An 18,739-nucleotide genomic window follows, 5' to 3' on the forward strand; every position below is an offset into this window, starting at 1 on the left:
CCATTGAAGTTAAGCTAATAGGTCTGCTATTATTTGGGGTACTTTTATGTCATTTCTTTAGTAGATATATTTTCTATTCACTGAATACCCCTCCAGAGTCTATTAAAATGAAGGTGCTTCTTAACCAGCTTAAGTCTATGGCTTGAATGCAAACAGTACATACAAATCAAACACTGACTAGGTTAAAGAAGTTCAAACTGTGCTGCTTACTTGGTTATTTGGTCCATGGTTCAGCTTCAGATATTTGGTGTAAGAATCAAATACTTTAGTTTAGCCCCAGCTGCCCTTTCCACTCATAATTTGTTTTTTAATCAATACAATTAATTATAAGCTTAATATAATTTAAACTGTAGCAAAGGTAGGCTGCTAACCAACCACCTTAGATGGCGGAGGGACCTAGAGGAAGATGTTTGGTGAAGTTCGTAAGGTTTGAGCAGAATCTTATGGTACAAAGGGTCCTTTAAGTAACCAGGGCCCAATCAGTTTAGGGCATTGTGGGTAACAGGCAGTACTTTGAATTGTGCGTAGAAATGAACTAGCAACCAGAGCAGCAGTTTAATAACTGGTGGGATGTGCTCTATAGCCACTCCCAGTTAGTAACCTAACAGCTGCACTTTGCACTAACTGAAGTTTCCAAAAAGATTTCAAAGCCCAACATGCAAAACATTGTAAAAGTCCAGTCTAGTGGTCGCCAAGTATGAATAACTGCCCAGGATCTTTGTAGGAGGGAGTCACAGCTAGAACACCAGCCTCAGTTGATGGAAGACACTGTGTTCCACAGATACCACTTGGATCTTTATCAACAGTGCTAGTATTTGCAGACTGTGAACCTGGTCCTTCACAGGGAGTACATCTCTGTCTAAAACAGGTTGAGCATCACCTCCTTGGTCAGATGAACCAAACAGTACTTTCAGTCTTTTTGGTCCTCAGCCAATAGATTCCTGATCCCAAATACTAATTCATCACTTCACATGACTGTTGAAAAGGAGAAGTGGGGCTGGGTGTCATCACAGAACTGATGGTACCTCACTCCAGACCCCCATGACTTCACTCACAGATTGAAACTTGGACCTTCTTTATATAAAGGGTTTGCTCTGCTATTGAGTTATGGCCCTTCTCCTGTCATCTATATGTACTGGCAGGTTTGGTGTACTGTAAAGGGTTGACAAAACACAGTGTAAAATGTCAAGGCATTTCAATAACTTTGAAAATGTAATCCTTGAAAACTTTTTCCTTATTCATTTCCGCCTATATGTTCCTGCAGAGATCAGAATTATTTCTTTTTTTTCTTTTTGCATACCTGTCAATAGTGGTGGTGGTAAATCTTGTTGCCTGAAATCGTACAAATTTTTGCCATTATCTTCATTGGGGCAACAAATTGTATTTTCAAAAGACAAATATACTTTTTGCTTTGTGCTGATGAATATTGCTTCAACGGAAAATACAGTGAACTGTGAGTATGGCTATAGGCAAATGAAATGAAATAACGATTATGAAATTTAATTTACTAAAAAAAAAATTTAATTATATTTTTTTCATTTGTTTGTTGGATCCCATCAGATAAAGAAGCAAGAATGCTCTTTTGAGGAATATATAGGGGTCAATGAGCCCGGTGCAGTGATCTTCCTGACCATGTTAATTTTAGACATGCATAATTCCTGAGTTAAAAAATGTTTTGGCCTGTGCTGCCTATGCCTGTCATCTCTTAATATAAAGTAAAATTTAGAACAAGTGGAACACTACCCGTACAGATCCTTTCAGGTCTTTAATGCAATCTAAGGTACATACACCCTGGTACTATTTCTGGGTCTCTTTGGGTGTCCAAGATTAGAACATTAAATTTTAACATAATCTATGCTCATATGTATTCATATGCTCTATTCTCTCATTCATTTGCAGCAGTCAGTTGTTGAGTTTGTAAATTGGCCATCCTTTTTAATGAGTACTTATCTTTTGTAGAAGAAAAACTCATCAACAAAGAGGAAAGCTTTCTTTCAGATCTATTGTCAGGAGTAGTGCTTGATTCCTTTTAATGACATACATTTTGTACTTTATGGAAGAAAATTGCATGAGGAAAATTTCTTCCTGTGAAAGTTTACAAATTTTATTCCTGTAACTTAAGAGTAATAACATTATGAGGGTGACATAACTTAGCCCTGAGGGGGAAAAGTTTGCAAATTCAGAACTACAAGTACATCTAAGTCATTCCAATGTGCAGTTGGATACTTCGATCACTACAGATCCCTTCTGTATTTACATGAGTAAGCTGTTCCTTGTCAAACTGCTGTGCGAGTCCTTATATTACAGGTAATTTCTAGTTGTAAGAAAGTACTTATGTTGACTTTGCCTTAGTGAGTTTATTGAAAATGCACATGCAGAATAAGAATGACTTCTCTATCGACTTTATTGAATTATGGGATAAATAACATTTCACCATCAAGCATAGCCTATCTATCTATCTATCTATCTATCTATCTATCTATCATCTATTTATTTATTACATTTCTATACCGACCATCAGCCAAAGCTCTCTGGACAGTTCACAAAGTAAATCACTCCATTTTTCTGGTGAATGGCGATGCTTCTGAGCAAAAGGGAACGGAATTACAAGGTTTTCCTCATGATTCAGAAAACAGAGAAGGGAGGTTACGGTAATCGGACTTCTGTGATTCTAGGAAAGATAATAAAAGTCATTTAGTAATTGGCACTTGCTTTATTTGCATGGGAGTATGGAGCTGGGTCCATTAGAGACAAAAACCGATGGCTAAAAACAACTTTTGAAAAAGTGACAAAAATGAAATTTGATTATCCACTTCACAGGACACTTTGATCATGTTCTGTGTCACTTTGCATTCAACACACACTGACTCAGGTTGTTATCAAAGCATTTCATAGTCCTCCATTACTTCTGTTAAGTGTTTCATTTTTTCCCATGTTCAGCTTTGACTTTTGTGCTCTGAATCACTACCCTTATCTGTCCTGAGGTAATCTTAAAGGAGGACATCCTGATTAGGGTAACTCCTCTCTTTTGGAGATGGGGCTTATCAAGCAAATGTCCTGTGCCCTCGAAGAAGAAAGATGCTGTTCTTGTCCTGTCTTCAACAGGAAAGCAGGATTTTTCCCTTGCTCTGTTACAGAGCCAGCAGCCTTTAGGCTTCTCTTCTTTCTCTGCTCCTTTTTGGACTTCCCTTCTTTGTCACCCAAACCCCTGAAAGGGTAGCCAGTAGGCAGGGGGTGGGGAGAGAATATATGCAAGCAAACGAAATAGAAGAAAAGGGGACAACATAGCCCCAGTGCATACTCACAAGTGGTGCCATAGCAAAGTGTGCAGAAAGCTTGCACCACAAGACAGGAACCTCCCAGAACTAGGATCGTCGTGTAGTATTCTTGCATTCATCTTTCATTAGCCTTAGTAAAAATGAAAATATCCCCGTCTTAACCTGTATGATTATGAGTATGGCAGAGTTTTGAAAAGGGGTAACTTAAAGGGTAGATATTTTTTTCAAGATCACATTAACCAGTTTTAGCACCCTGTCATACAATCATAGTGGCTAAAAGGGTTTTTTTTTTTTAAGCATGGTAAGTGTGATAGTGATAAAGGTTGAGATCATTATCACCTTTGAGTGAGTTTGAAAAAAAATCCACTTTGTAGTCATTTGCTCACTCTGAGATTGACAGAGTGTTTAAAGGAGGATTAAGAGAAATTTAAAGTGAAGTGGTCTTCAAAAAAAGCCACCCTTCAAATTACCCCCTTTCAACACCCTCACAAAGCACAGTGGCTAGGTTGTTTTTCAGGATTACTTAAAGGTGATATTCCAAAATTCACCTGAGCCAAGGAACGTCGTGGTGGGAACAGAGCTGAATGGATCATCTGGATGAAGTGTGTTGCACTACCACTCTTAGGGTATGGGGTGGAGGTTGAGGGACAGCAGCAGCTACAATGGATTATTCTTTTCATCCAAACTTTTTCTATTCTAAAAACAAGCTCATATTCTTAATATGGAGCTTGTAAGTCACATTTTTTGTGAAAGCTTGTTTTAAAAAATACTTGGGGTGAACCAGTGTTCTAGGTGGGATAGAACTACTGGCGCTACTCTGGCTACAGTGCTGGTACAAGCTGAGCAGTTCTATTAGTTACCAAAGTGTTCAGCAGACAGTATGTGCACATTTTTTAATTAATCTCTGCCATGTTGAATCACCACTTATTTTATCTCTGCATTGGGCAGTCAGCTCTTATAAGACCTCAGTATAGGTGACTTCCACACGTAGCACAGATAATTTGTGGATAAAGGATTCTGAGAAAGGAGTGCTGTGGAATTAGGGATGTCAGAGAAATCCGCTGCAGATTCAAATGAGGAATCCATAGTGAATCGGGACCACTTACCTTCACTCCAGGAGGACTGGAGGTGGAACAGCATTCGGCTGCTTCTTGCCAGCCAGAGCCATTTGCCTCCTCCCTGTCCCTGCCAATCTCCATGTCTTTTCTTAAAAAAGAAAAAAAGGCAATCGGCAGGATGTGCCCATAGACTTAGACGCAAATAGAATAATGAATCTTGCATCTACGTTTATGTGTCCATAGGCTTATACGCAAGATTCACGGCTCTATTTTGCATATAAGTCTATGGGCACATCCTGCCAATCGCCTTTTTTTTTCTTTTTTTTTAAAGAAAAGACATGGCAATCGGCAGGGACAGGGAGGAGGTGAACGGCTCTGATTGGCAGGGGGAAAGGTAAGCGGCCCTCAAGCTGTCCCCCCCCCCCCCGCAATCCTCGTGGAGCGGAGGCGATCCAGAGGATTCCAGGGGGGAGGAACAGATCACCTCCCCCCCCCACACAGATTCCCCACTGGAACAGACGGTGGGGAATCCGTATACCCCTATGTGGAATAACTTGTCACCTCTTATCTACAGCATTCTGTTTCAAAAGGCATTCAATTCAAGAAGTGATGATGCCTCCAGTGCTGGGAGGGGTGACTATCTTCAGAGGAACTAGAGATTTGGTACTTGATGACTACAGGCCTTCCCTCACTATTTGTAGATACTTGCTGGTCTTATTAAATCCCAAGAATGATGAAATGCAAAAACATATGCCTCTTTCAGGATGAGGCATTTCCCTTGTGTTATTTTTCCTATAGAATGCATGGATAAACATGCTTCAGAGACATTTCCATATAGAGTTGGCTTAACTAGCTAATGCTGTCCCATTTGTTAGAATGATTTGTTGTTTTTTCATTTATCATTGAATGATCATCAGCAGTCAGTTATCTTTAATAGAAAGAAATCTAGTTTATGTTAAGTGAGCAAACTAAAGTGAGAGATTTCTAATAGAATAGTATTTGTGTTGATTGAAACATTCAGCCAAAGACTAATATAGAAGAAATAATGCAACGTGAGCTAGGTAATAAAGCAAAGCTTTCTTTTCTCATAGATTCTCTTAAACATTATTTAGTTTGTCAAAATGACTTGGGTTCAGGTTCTTCTCTGCCAGTGGAAGCATTCCCTCAATAAGTGCCACGCAGAATGCGCCCACCAACAGAAAGGGGCAGGAGGAGGCGGTCTTTGCTGATTCCTCCGTCTTTCTGCAGTCCCCAGCACCACCTCCCCCACTGTTTCATAGGGGAGCATAGAGGACAGCAAAGAGGGAGGAATCGGCAAAGAATTTGGCCTCCTTTATTTGGTCTGGGATTCTTCCGCTGGATCAAAAGCCTCATGCAGACTTCTGTATCGAGAAGACTCCGTCTCCAGCCCAGTGAAACAGGATTAGTACATTGTTGCAAAATTGTCCATTTGGAAGGTTAACGGCCTTCATACAGGGAAAATGAACAAACGGATACCATGAATAGAAGACCAAAATCAGAATAGCACTTCTAAATTAGATTAGATTGGAACGACTTGTGTGTGTTTCGTAAAATATGCTTTATTTTAAAATTAGGGCTTCCTGTTGCAGCTGTTCCAGGAGCGCTGAGTCCATTGGGTATTCCAAATGCTGCTGCTGCTGCCGCTGCAGCTGCCGCTGGCCGTGTGGGCATGCCTGGAGTTTCAGCTGGTGGCAATACAGTCCTCCTGGTTAGCAATTTAAATGAAGAGGTCAGTGGATTTACTTTTTCAGCCTTGTTTTTCCTTTACCAGACTTAATTTTGTGAACTTCTTAAATGCCTCTTTATTTTGAGCTTGCATCCACATCTTTATTAAGCTCTGTTTGTTAGAAAAAATCCATGCTACTCCAGATTGTTTTACAGCTAGATTCTGGTCAATGTTTTCTATTATAGTTAAATACTTTTGTTTTCCTAGGTAGCCAGCATCTTTTAAAATATCCTTTGTTATTCGGCTACCTATTTTTCCTAAGAAAAATATGGTAAATATTGCATGTTCTGAATGTCTTTTAGTTTAATTTTACAAGTATCGATGTGCTCCATTTTGTAAATTAGATTTTAAGAAAACTGCTGTTCTGTTTTTGTCTTTGCTAATTATTTGCTTGTTCATTTCATGCTTATATGTCACTGCATTTTTGTAGTATTTATGTGAAAACTCTAACACGTTTTTCTTTGAAGGTTCTCCCAAAGATCTTGATGCGGCACTCTTCAGTCTCTCTTAGTAATTTTACTTTTCCTTTGCAGTTGCTATTCATTTTGTCTCCTTAAAAATCTTCACTTTTAATACTTCCTTAACTCTGAAATCTGAGAGGTTTTGTTTCGTTTTGCATTTTATTGTCTTGTAACTTTACTTTGACTTGCTGTGAAAGCTGGTATGAAATGTGGGGTAGTTTGTATCAGTTTGTCAACTTTGAATATGTGTTCCATTTTTACAGGCCTCTGTTTTTAATATGAACCATTATATTTCTGTTATTTTTTCATTCATAGTCTTGCATGTTAAAATGCTTGGATCAGAGTGCCATTTTGGAAGACTTGCCTGCATTTCATAACCAGCCATGCTTATGCAGTTAAAGTTTAGATGTCTTTGTTTTTTTAAGTTTCTATTGCATGTTTTTTTTCCACATTCAAATGAAATGTAACTTACTGTTTGATATGGACGTACTTTACCCGTATTTTGTCTTGGGTGACTACATTTTACTCAGTTTTTCTTGTACAATACATAAACCAACCATTTTCTGACCAAATTCCTGCATTTCCTATGTACTGACCTATATTTTATTTTTTTTTTGTTCCCCACTTCCTTATTTTTCTTCTGCATTGCTGTTTCCCTTCCCCATTTCATCCTTCTCCCTTTGTGCTCACCCACCCTTTCCCTCTCTCTTCCCAAATTCCCACACCCTTCCCTGTCCTATCCTTTGCATTCCTTGTCTACATCCCCTGTCTCCATTCCCTATGTTCATGCTTCTGTGCTTGAACAAAATGTTCCTCGGACCAACTTGCCCCAATTAACCGCCTTGAACCATGATCCATGACCACCTCACCATTCTGCGGGAACCACCCTTCGTTATGGATGATCTGTTCATCTCCGCTCTTCCTCGACTCTTCTCTCTTCTTGTCTTATGCTGCTTGCTCTTCTCTCCTTCTAAAGATGGTTACGCCCCAAAGTCTGTTTACCCTCTTCGGTATGTTATTGTTAGCACTATACTTTTATTATTGATTTAATTATTTGTTTCACCTTAATTCTTATTTGTAGCTAGCACTTTGGCTTAAAGTTGAATAGTAAATCTTTTGCTATTTTTCTTTTGCTGTTTTTAAAACTCTCCATAGATGCAAGATTTTCTTTTAATGCATGCATTTTTATTTTGCATGATCTTTAATTTAATATCATTCACATAGCTTTGAGGGTTTATCAAAATGTCTTCCTTTTTTCAAAATTCACCTATTCAAATCTTGTTCTTCTTTATTCATTTGTGTGAATGTTGGGAGAAGTGAGAGACATGTCTGAATGTTTCATTGATATGTCAAAATGTGCTGTTTAGCTATCCTTAAAATTACTGTTTCTTTTGGATTGCTTTTCTGATTCTAAAAAGGTGTTTATGGGGATGTACAACGTGTGAAGATTTTATACAATAAGAAAGACAGTGCTCTCATACAGATGGCTGATGGAAACCAATCACAGCTCGGTGAGATTAATGTTTTCTTCCTCCATGTGCCACTTAAATCGTGGTTTTCAGTGTGTTTTAAATTCGCTTGCGCAAGCCGTGTTCACATTTCAGTGTTTGCTTCTAATCTTTCTAAAAGCTGAGATGCTATATTTGAGGGGGATTAAGTTGTTCCATGAACTCCATTGATATATGGGGGGGAAGAGCGGATACTGCCTTGCCAATACAGGAACAGTTCTGTTAGAGAATATGGTTAGGATCCAAACTGTCACTTAGGTGTGTACAAGTATATTGTTGTGTGCTCTGGAATTTTTCTTGAGTTTTGTTTTTTTACAAATCGCAGCTTCTTGCACTTTTGTTGATTTTGAGTGACTTGTCAAGCAGCAACAGGGAGCTTCTTATAAGGGGAAGATTGCTGTGTGCACAGAATTCCATTTATGAATACCATCCCATTGTGTGTGGAACACCATGTGTGGCCTTTTGGATCCTGGTCCATATCCTTTTAAACTTAAGATTTGTCTGAATAAAATAAAGCCCTGTTGAAATATTTCTTTTTATCAGCATGTTAAAGTGAGGTTAATAATGACTTGCTAAAGAACAGATTTAGTTCTGTCAATGTATGTTGAGTACTCAGTTTTATATATTAAATAATGGTGCAATCCTATGGGATGCGCTCCCAGTAGACAGAGAGCTCTGAATTTGGAGCCCTCCACCTATCCTGTGACCTGCTAGCATGAGCCAGGCAGGACAAGAGGAGGACAGAGGTGATTTCGCATTCGTTCTGCTATTTAAAATCTTAAAAAGCAGCTAGATGGGCCTCTGAGCCCATATAGCTGACTTACCTTTCAGTGAGTAAGGAGGAGGACTGAAGAGCCCATACGATATTGCGTATCATGGCCCCTCCCTATCCACCAGCACTCCCCCTCCAACTTGTTTTGTGAGGTTGCACTTGCAACTTTGTAAGGCAAGCTATCCGTGGTGGCTAGAAGGGGGTAGGGGGTGGGGTAGGTAAGATCCACAACCAGATCTGTTTGTCTAAGCGCATAGCTCTGTCTACAGGTGTGGAGGAGGTGATCCATAGCTTCCTGTGGAGCCCCAAACCCTGTCTAGAGGCCATAGGATTGCTCTCTAAGCTATTTATTATTTTTTGCTTTGCTGGATACATTGCAATATGAGCAGAACTTTTAAATTAGCTGTTATTAACATTTGGAATGGAAAATTCTTCTTCATGGGCTCTGTGCATCACACATATGGGCTCTGCGCCTGCATGGAGCCTCAGTTTGGGAAACCTCTAGCTGAGGAGTTTTGGTGGGAACCCTTCCCCTACCATCCCAGTGTGCACGTCCCTAGCGTGTTTCCACTTATTCCTTCAGTTCTCTGAAGTGGTACTGCTATTGTGGTAGCCTTCTGAGAGAACTTCTCTTGCATGCTGTTCAGTCTGAAAGCACTTTTTCAGCTGAGGTTTTATTCTTTCTGTCTTCTTCCTTTCAATTTTTTTTCTATCTCTGCTGTTCACATTCTTATTTTATTTGTTTTTCGCAGCCAACCTCGCCATCAAACAATTTGCCTACCACACAGGAGCCTGCTCCAGTGTTTGGGTTATCATCCTGTACATCGTACTCCTCCAAGTACACAAGATCCTCCCACTCTGGGCCAATCTTTGACGTTTTTCACTGGCTGAGAAGCTAATCAAAAAGGCTAAAGTTTCAAAACAGGCTAGTCGGTCTTCTTCGGCCAGAAAAGACTTCTAAAAGGTTGGATGACCTTACTTAGGATTGAACATGCCCCTTGGGCTCCTCCATTCTTCCCGTCTCCCACTGGTCCTTCAATGCCTCAGGGTCAAACCCGGTCCCCTGTACCAGTGACCACACCACATGGTCCACCAGTGTTATTTTCACCAATTTGTATGGTGAATCCAACCCCTGCAGGGGAGCCTATTCCAATCACATCAGCATGGGAGGGTGAGATCCGAGATCCGTCCCCAGTGGATCAACCAATTCTGCTACCTTATCGTTCCTGACCAGAAGGGTTTGACACAAGCCGTGATCGGTGTCCGTGATTGCCAGATTTACTCCACTTGGTCACTTCTAACAGAGGTCACCCCCCTAGTTTTTACAAGCAAAAGTCATTATCAGGACAGGTCTAGACTACCATTCTGTGAGTGAGATAGATGTTCAGCCTGGCACTTGTGATACAGGAGACCCTAGGACTTCATTGAAGACTGTGATGGTCCCTACTACCATCCTTGCCATCCTGGTCTCCTTACTGGGGAGAAAGTCGTTACCAACGACACCCATTGGCTACAGTGTCAAGTCCTCCAGATCGAGAAGATGCATACCTACTCTGATTGCACCAGCTGCAGAAGTCCTGCATATGAACCAGCTACCAGCCATGCTACAGTCACTCCCACAGATTAATATTGGTGATGTCCATGTCAGGTTCCAACAGAGGAATCTCCACTTTCCACTATGGAAGGCTATCAACCCCACACCACGTCTTTGTCCTCCTGGCCTCTTTCCATCTCCTTGCCTGATGTGGTTATCAGGTCAAATGATACTCTCTCCCCCTCAGAGGATTTGGGACAATTTTCTGGTCAGGTTCTGAAAATGACACAGGCCTAGAGACCCAGCAGGTTGCTTCCACAGTGTAGGATCGAAGATCCATTAACAGTGTCTATATTCGACACCGTAAATGCAGAACTATCCTGACCAGTGGCTATCCCTCCTCCCTGCACTAGAGGAGACCATTAAACATTCCGGAAAGACCCCTCCACTGTGCCACCAACATCCAAGTGCTTGGAAAGGATGTATCATTTACAAGACGCTAATGCTGATTACGTATTCCAACACCCAGTCCCAAACTATGGTTGTTGAGGTGGCACAGCAGAAGTCTTACAGGGCACATTCTTCTCCAACTGATAAAGAGGGCAGACATCTTGACCTACTTGGGAGGAGATTATATTCGTCCACAGCAATGGGTCTAAAGATCTTGAATTATCAGGCAGCTATGTCTGGATGCGAGCTACTTTTATGGGATAAAGTTAGCTGTCTCCTTGAGCATTTTCTGGATGACAAGAAGAAATTAGGTTGCCTCTTCCAATCGAAGGCTTTGAAGTGGAGGCAGCAAGTAAATATGTCATGCGATCAAATCGACCGCGACTCAAAAGTACTTGGTTCTATCACCTGCATCGCCACTCCTGGTTGAGGTGAGCTGGCCTTCCACGGGAGACTAGAGCCCACATCGAAGACCTGCCCTTCTATGGTCAAGGGTTGTTCAATGCAAAAACTGACAACACATTAGAGTTGATCCAGAAGGCCCATACCATGGTGCTTCATATGGGTTTTATGCCCCAGCAGCCATCCAGGCAACGACATTGGTTCCAAGGTTCCACTGCCAGATATCAAGCCCACCAACTGGGGCCAACACAAGAGCACTGCTCTCAACCAGTGGCATCAGGTAAGTCTCAACTTTGAAGTTGTATAACTATCGCCACAAGACTGACAGTAGAAACAAGTGGCACCTTTGACTCAGAACCCCTTCTTTTTCATCCCTCTGCTTGTCTTCTCATCTTCGGAACTCTTTTGGCTTCTTATCAGACCTGGCACATCATCACATCAGACTCCTGGGTTCTTTCCATCATACAGAGGTGCTATAGGATCAAGTTTAATACCCTCCCTCTGCTTGATACTGTAAAGGTCATGGTTCCATCTCCCATTCTCCACCAGGAGGTCAATACTCTCCTTGGGAAGAGAGCCATCATACCTGTTCCATGTTCGCATCTCTGTGATGGGTTCTACTTGAAGTACTTCATGGTACTGAAGAAGGATGGAGGACTCTGACTGATTCAAGACCTCCATCTGTACATTTCATCCAGAAAGTTCCGCATGGTCTCTATCGTGTCCATCCTCCCTCTTCTCTCCCAAGGCAATTGGTTTGCCTTTATCGACCTCAGGGGCGTGTGTTTTTATATCGCCATAGAGGAGTTGTACCACCGTTACCTCCGATTTGCCATCAGTCCCGATGCCTACCAGTTCTGGGTTCTACCCTTCAACCTCTGCATCGCACCAAGAGTATTTACCAAGAGCATAGTGGTAGTCTGCTCCCATCTCCAAATACAAGATGTCAAGGTGTACCCATACATCAACACGACACCATCTTTTTTGGTTGATAGAGGAGACCTGCAATCTCATTCAGGGCCTGGGGCTTTGCTGCACCTCAAAAAATCTCATCTACAACCTACTCAGAGTGCAGTTCTCCTGGATTCTCGCTTGGGCAGAGCATTCCTCCCACGGGACCGAATGGAGGTGCTGATCTCACTGACAGTGGGGCTAAACTGTTGCAGGGCCATTTCAGCACTTAGGATCCAGCATCTGTTAAACCTGATGACTGCAATGACATCCACAATCCACTTCGCTCATTTGAATATGAGACCTCTCCAGAACTGGCTTATATGCAGTTTCAATACTGAGTGGGATGGATGTCCACTGGACCAAGTTGCAGCTTCTGCAGGACGTCAGGGCCTCTTTATGGTGGTGGATGGTACTGGCCAACCTGTCAGAGGGCATGCCCTTCCTTCAACCCTCTCTATCCCAAGCAGTAACTACAGACGTGTTGCTCTCAGGTTGGGGAGCTCATTGCTGGGCCTTACAGTCCATGGACAATGGTCGGCCATGGAGGCAAGGTGACATATCAACCTCCTAAAGCTTAGGGTGGTGAAAAAGGCCCTTCAAGTGTTTGAGCTGGACCTAGTGGGCAGATTGGTCCGGGTCACCTCAGACAATACCACGGTCATTGCATACCTGAACAAAGAAAGGGGTACAAGGTCACTCCTGCTCCTTGCTCTAACATTAAAAATGTTCACTGGTGCTTACTTCATCAGACTGGACTGGTCGCAACTCACATCAGCATGGACAATGCCCTGGTGGACCACGTCAGCCAGACCAGGCTTACCTCTGATGAGTGGGAGTTGGACAGGTCAGTCCTGAGGACTCTCTTTCAGAATTGGGGCACACCACATGTGGACTTATTTGCCATTCAGGACAATGCTGTGTGAACGAATTTCTGCAGCCAAGCAGGCTGCAGTGTGGGTTCATGAGGGGATGCTTTCATTCTTGAATGGACAGGAGTGCTATTCTACTTCTTCCCCCCCCCCCCCCCATTTCATCTGATCACTAGTGTTCTGGCAAAAATTGGGAAGGACAGTACCAAATGCATCCTCATAACTCATTGGTGACCTCACCAACTGTGGTTCGCTCCACTGCTCATGATGGTAGAAGGTTGGTACCATTATCTTCCATCACATCCGTCCCTTGTCATCAAGCAGAATGGCTGGATCTGACACCCAGACTTAGGGATCCTCTGCCTGATGCCACGGAAGATTGGGTGACAGAGACTGAACTGGTTCCGACATCAATACCAAAAATCCTTGATGCTACTTCTAAGCCCTCTACACAATGTTTGCATGTGAGAAAATTGACTGCTTTTTCCGATTTTGCTTGTGTGCAAGGCTTCCACCCGTTCTGGTGCTCCCTACACCACATAATTCAATTCCTCCTCTCCCTCTTCGAGAAAGGACCCAAACTGTCATCTCTCTGAGTTTATTTAACTGCTGTCTCTGCTTTTCACCCTCAAGTTGGGGGTTTCTTCCTGCATCCAACAGCAAAAAGATTTCTGAAAGGGATCAGGAATCTGGCACCACCAGTTTGCTTTATGGTACTGAGCTGGAGTGTTTCTGCTGTTCTTAAGGCACTTTCATCCAAACCTTTTGAACCACTAGCAACTATAAACCTGCACCTCGTCTCGTGGAAGGTGGCGTTCTTGGTGGCCATCACATCCGCACAGTGGGCTAGTGAACTCTATGCTCAGGGCAGACCAGCCCTATCTTACTTTTCACTGAGACAAGGTGATCCTCAGACCTGACCTTTCTTGCCTAAAGTTGTGTTGGACCTTTATTTGAACCAGGACATTATTCTGTCTGCTTTCTTTGCCTCCCCGTCTACACCTCTGGAGTCAACATTTCATATGCTCGATGTGCGATGTGCTTTGGTCTTCTGCAAGTTGAGAACGAGCAGTTCAATCTTTCGCCTCATCTCTTTAACTGCTATGGCAGCAAACGCAAAGTGACAGCCTCTCTCAACTCAGCACTTCACCTCCTGGGTCGTCGAGACCATTGAGCTGGCTGGGCTCAAACTGTCTAACCTCACTCTACTCGTGTGTGGTACAACATCGGACACATTCAACAGAGGGGTTACCATCCCTGGACTGTGCCACGCTGCAACCAGGTCCACACCGTCTACTTTTGTTAGACATTGCTGACTGGATGTTCAAGCTAAAGCTGACTACTTTTGGTCATGATGTCCTTGCCTCTGTTTTGTGATAGGACACCTGACCCACCATGTTGTAAGTTAACTTGCTACTTGCCCATATGTGTGATGCACAGAGACCACGAAAAAGAAAGACAGGTTGCTATGTGTAACTGTAGTTCTTCGAGTAGTCATCTGTGCATTCACACAGCCCACTCGCTGTCCCCTCTTTAGTATCATACTCAAGTTCAATGTTGGGTACCAAAGGTATTTCTTCTCAGTTTCAAGGCCACAATATCAGTCTTAAGATACTGAGGAAATAAGGAGGAACCTGCTAGGGACATGTTCACTGGGACAGTGGGGGAAGGATTCCCACCAAAACTACAGAAGTTTCCTGAATCAAAGCTCCGCACAGGCACAGAGCCCATATGTGTGAATGCACAGATGACCACTCGAAGAACTACAGTTACAGGTGGTAACCTGTAACACTGTTAGCTGTTTTTGCTAATTTAACAAAAGGAATTACCATCAGACACTGGGTTTTTTTAACACTGAAAATATTAGAAATTTTAACATTGAATTTAATAGACGAAATACTGAAAGGATTACTTTGGGGATTTTTTCCAGCCATGAGCCATCTTAATGGGCAGAAAATGTATGGAAAGATTATTCGTGTTACACTTTCCAAACACCAGACAGTTCAACTACCTCGAGAAGGACTTGATGACCAAGGACTAACTAAAGACTTTGGCAATTCTCCTCTTCATCGCTTCAAGAAGCCTGGCTCAAAAAACTTTCAGAATATTTTCCCTCCATCTGCAACTCTTCATTTGTCTAATATTCCGTAAGTGTTGGCTACCAGATTACTTGAAAGATTCATATAAGCTCCAAATGTTAGTTTCTAATACTTTTGTCTCTCTCTCTTCCCTTTTACCCCCTTCTTCGTGTAGACCATCAGTATCGGAAGATGACCTGCGCATGCTGTTTGCTAATACTGGGGGCACTGTGAAAGCATTTAAATTTTTTCAGTAAGCATGTTTTCTTTGAAACTTCATTTAAAATGAGAGATCAGCCATCTTTGGTAAGAATGGGACGTTACAACTTTCTAGTACTGTTTTCGTATCTAATTTTATTGCTTTGTTCCAGAAGAGATCACAAGATGGCTCTTCTTCAGATGTCAACAGTAGAAGAAGCTATCCAGGCTTTGATTGATCTGCATAATTACAATCTTGGAGAAAATCATCATCTGAGAGTTTCTTTTTCCAAATCAACCATTTGAAGTGAGAAATCAAAATAATAAGGTTGTATCACATTGTTTAGTGTTGTCATCTATGACTGTTCGGGAAAGCGGGGACCAGAGATGGACATCTGTTTTTCATGCTGTTACCATTCCTTGATTGTTTATGTATAAATGAAAACAAAAAAAGGATTTACAAGGAAGAAGCAGTGATATTATCTGCTGGTTTTGCATATGTTTATGAAACCATTTTGTTTAAAAGGGATTCTGAGGAAATCCCATAGTTTTTCAACTTAGTTAACATACGTGCCTTAAAAAAGGAAAACCTAGAGTTGCTAGAGTTGCATTTACTAGTTTAAAAATTTGGTTGTCTGGGGCACATTGTTACATGGGAATTAATGGGTGCAGTCCAGTGAATGTCGGCTTTGCCTATATCCCATTGAAATCCATAGAATTAATTGAGGGTTTCAGAGGGGCTTAGGCACAACTAACATTTGCAGGATTATGCCAAATATGTATTAGGCAGGAGTGTGTAAAAAGGGTTAAGCTTTGTTTCTCCTGCTTGGATTTATTGGCTTTTCATGAATCATTTTTTTTTTTTAAAGTTGCATTACTGTAAGAGAAATATAGCACACTTTAACTGTGCTTGCTTCTTTCTTTCTTTCTCTCTCTCTCTCTCTCTCTCTCTCTCTCTCTCTCTCTCTCAATAAAATGGCCTTGTGTATTCCAAGTTTAGTTCACTTAAGAAAATAGGCACTAGTCAGATTTAACAAGATGCAGAGAATTAATTTCTTTACAAGACAGAAAGATGATTCTTTTGTGTTCTGTTTGTTTTTGTTCCTATGGCTTTAAGCCTCTGTGGGAAAAGCATTGTAAAGTCTTAACCTTTTTGTACACACACTCTGGGGGCGTATCATATAAATGTTGGCACTAAGTAATGTCTTGTTTGTGGCTGAATATTTTTTGTAGATGTTTTTTGAAGTTGACATGACTTATGTGCATTTAAATATATATTGCCATTTTTAGTTAGTAATTACAATTTGAAATATGGTTGTGGATTTCTGAGCATGTGCAGACTGGTCTAGCTAGTTCAGGAGCTGGTGCATGTATTTCAAGGATGAAGAAAGTGTATTGCAAACTTTTGCAGAAAGATTAATTTTGTGGCAGTTTTCTTTATAAAAACACAAAAACAAAACTGACAACCAGGTGGGACCAAAGTTTATGTGCCTTTAGTCTTAATTTACCTTGCATTGTAATATTCAGTTTTAATAAATCTCTTCAAAATATTTTGTATCTAGAAATGGATCTGACTTTACTATAAACATGGCTCAGAATCTACAGGAAAAATATTCATTTGAAAACAGTTCCTGTGTCAGTCTGGACTGTTGTCTTGATTCTGTTCAAATGACCAATACTTTTTGAAATTGATGTACTTAGTTCCAAGAGTCATAGATTATGTTATCTATGTAGAAAAAGGTCATGTATATTTTCTATTAGTTGAGTTTTTACATCTTTAGAAATGTAATATTTCAGTATAGTTTGAAAGCGGCACAATTAAAAATTAATTTTCTAACAAAGTTGGGAGGTTTGATGGTTGTTTAATTTCTTCTTATGTGTACGCTGCTTGCCTCTGTAGCATGCTCAATAAACACTTCTGTAGCTCTGTACTCACCTCTTCTGTCTTTCTCTGCTGCCTTTTCTCTCTTTTCTTCTTTGTTTTCCACTTCCACTGTGCTTCTGAATTCATGTTTATTCTCTGCCAGGGTGGGAAAAGCATAATAATCTGATTTTACAATTGCCTGGATTTATACAATATGAAAATCAAATGCTATGGAAAATATAGCAATTCTTAAAGTGTACATACTTTGTACATTAAGAAGATTGTAACTGCTTCGTTAAAGCACAGATAGAAATCAATATTAAACATTTCCCACCCTGTTATATAACCTACAGCTTTAAAGACATAACTTTTATTGTAGCTTGTAAGTTCTATCTTTTCTGTTTTTAAAATAGATTTATGCACTAATTGACCTTTCAGGTTTGCCATGCTTTTGCTGCAGTTTCATCTTCCATTTTCTGTGTCTGCTAAAAAAAAAAAAAAAAAGTTTCCACTAATTATAAGATACCTTCCTGGGTTAAAAATAAAATAGAAATTGAGTAGTGGCAGTGTTCTAGATCCAATGGAGGAGGGGGAGGTGGAAAGGGGAAAAAACAGGGTGGGGGCAGATATTGTCAACTCGTCAACTAAAAGGTGCTGAAAACATTAGTCTTACAGTTTCTGGATACGTTGAACATTATTTTATTACACTTTTTTCTAAATTTTAAATATTTCCCATAGGTTCAAACTACAATTGTCACTACACATTTCCTGAGTTCTTTTGTAATTTCAGCTGAACAGTATAGTGATGCCAAATTACTTTAAAGCTTGGTATTTCTTCATTAGGCTTAACCTCATTGGGTTTCAGTATTTACACACAATTATATATGATTGAGGCTTATTGATTTCAGTGGGGTATAACTTACAATACTAGGCTGAATTGCAGCCTTTCCATATAGTGATAAAATATATTGATGATTTGTTTAAAGGTCTCCACATAACTTAAATCCATATACTCAGTTAATGGATACTCAGTTAATCCATATACTCAGTTAATATAACTCCGTATATATATGATTTTTTTTAAGACAACATCACTGACTCAAATATGATTGTTCCTTAATTGTGTGCCAAAATTCATTTACCTATGTAGGAGGATCTGAGTCTATTTAATAACTTGGTCTGTCTTTGTATGCCTCTGAAGACACAAACTGGGGCAGAGGGCAAGAAAAGATTTCAACCAATGGTAAAAAGATCTCCTAGCCTTTCAACATCTAAAGTAACTGTGTGTGTGTGTGTGTGTGAGAGAGAGAGAGAGAGAGAGAGAGAGATCCAATATATCTAAATACCCACATGTAGTAGGGTTCCATCTTTAAAGGAGGCCTAGAAATGATTTTAGATAGATTAAACGAAAGCACACCCAACTTGTAAACATGTTTATCCCTTCTAATCTTTCAAAAATCTCTAGGCAACTTGCAATACAAAAGCAGACATTGACTCAGTTTGCAAGTAACAACCCACCATGGATTGTTTAACCCATGGTTAGTTGGGAGCAAGTGAGCGCACTGT

At 40.8% G+C, this 18,739-nt stretch overlaps 1 protein-coding gene across 11 annotated transcripts in view; it reads left to right on the forward strand.

Annotated features, from left to right (window-relative positions):
* The window catches only part of PTBP2 (polypyrimidine tract binding protein 2), a 107,081-nt gene extending 89,387 nt beyond the window's left edge, over window positions 1–17,694 (forward strand). For 6 of the 11 annotated variants that reach the window (XM_084851867.1, XM_084851868.1, XM_084851863.1 and 3 more), the window contains 6 exons: window positions 5,932–6,086; window positions 7,521–7,554; window positions 7,963–8,055; window positions 14,964–15,180; window positions 15,287–15,364; window positions 15,483–17,694. In XM_084851867.1, coding sequence (XP_084707993.1) covers window positions 5,932–6,086; window positions 7,521–7,554; window positions 7,963–8,055; window positions 14,964–15,180; window positions 15,287–15,364; window positions 15,483–15,615 — 710 coding nt within the window. In that variant the 3' untranslated portion in view covers window positions 15,616–17,694. The remainder of the gene's footprint in view (window positions 1–5,931; window positions 6,087–7,520; window positions 7,555–7,962; window positions 8,056–14,963; window positions 15,181–15,286; window positions 15,365–15,482) is intronic. The other 5 variants (XM_084851866.1, XM_084851874.1, XM_084851870.1 and 2 more) reach the window with 3 other exon arrangements.
* The last annotated feature ends 1,045 nt before the right edge of the window (window positions 17,695–18,739 follow it).

Source organism: Heloderma suspectum, chromosome 4 (assembly GCF_057233095.1).
Source record: "Heloderma suspectum isolate Gila_16-S chromosome 4, 16-S_ref, whole genome shotgun sequence".
Taxonomy (NCBI): Eukaryota; Metazoa; Chordata; class Lepidosauria; order Squamata; family Helodermatidae; genus Heloderma; species Heloderma suspectum.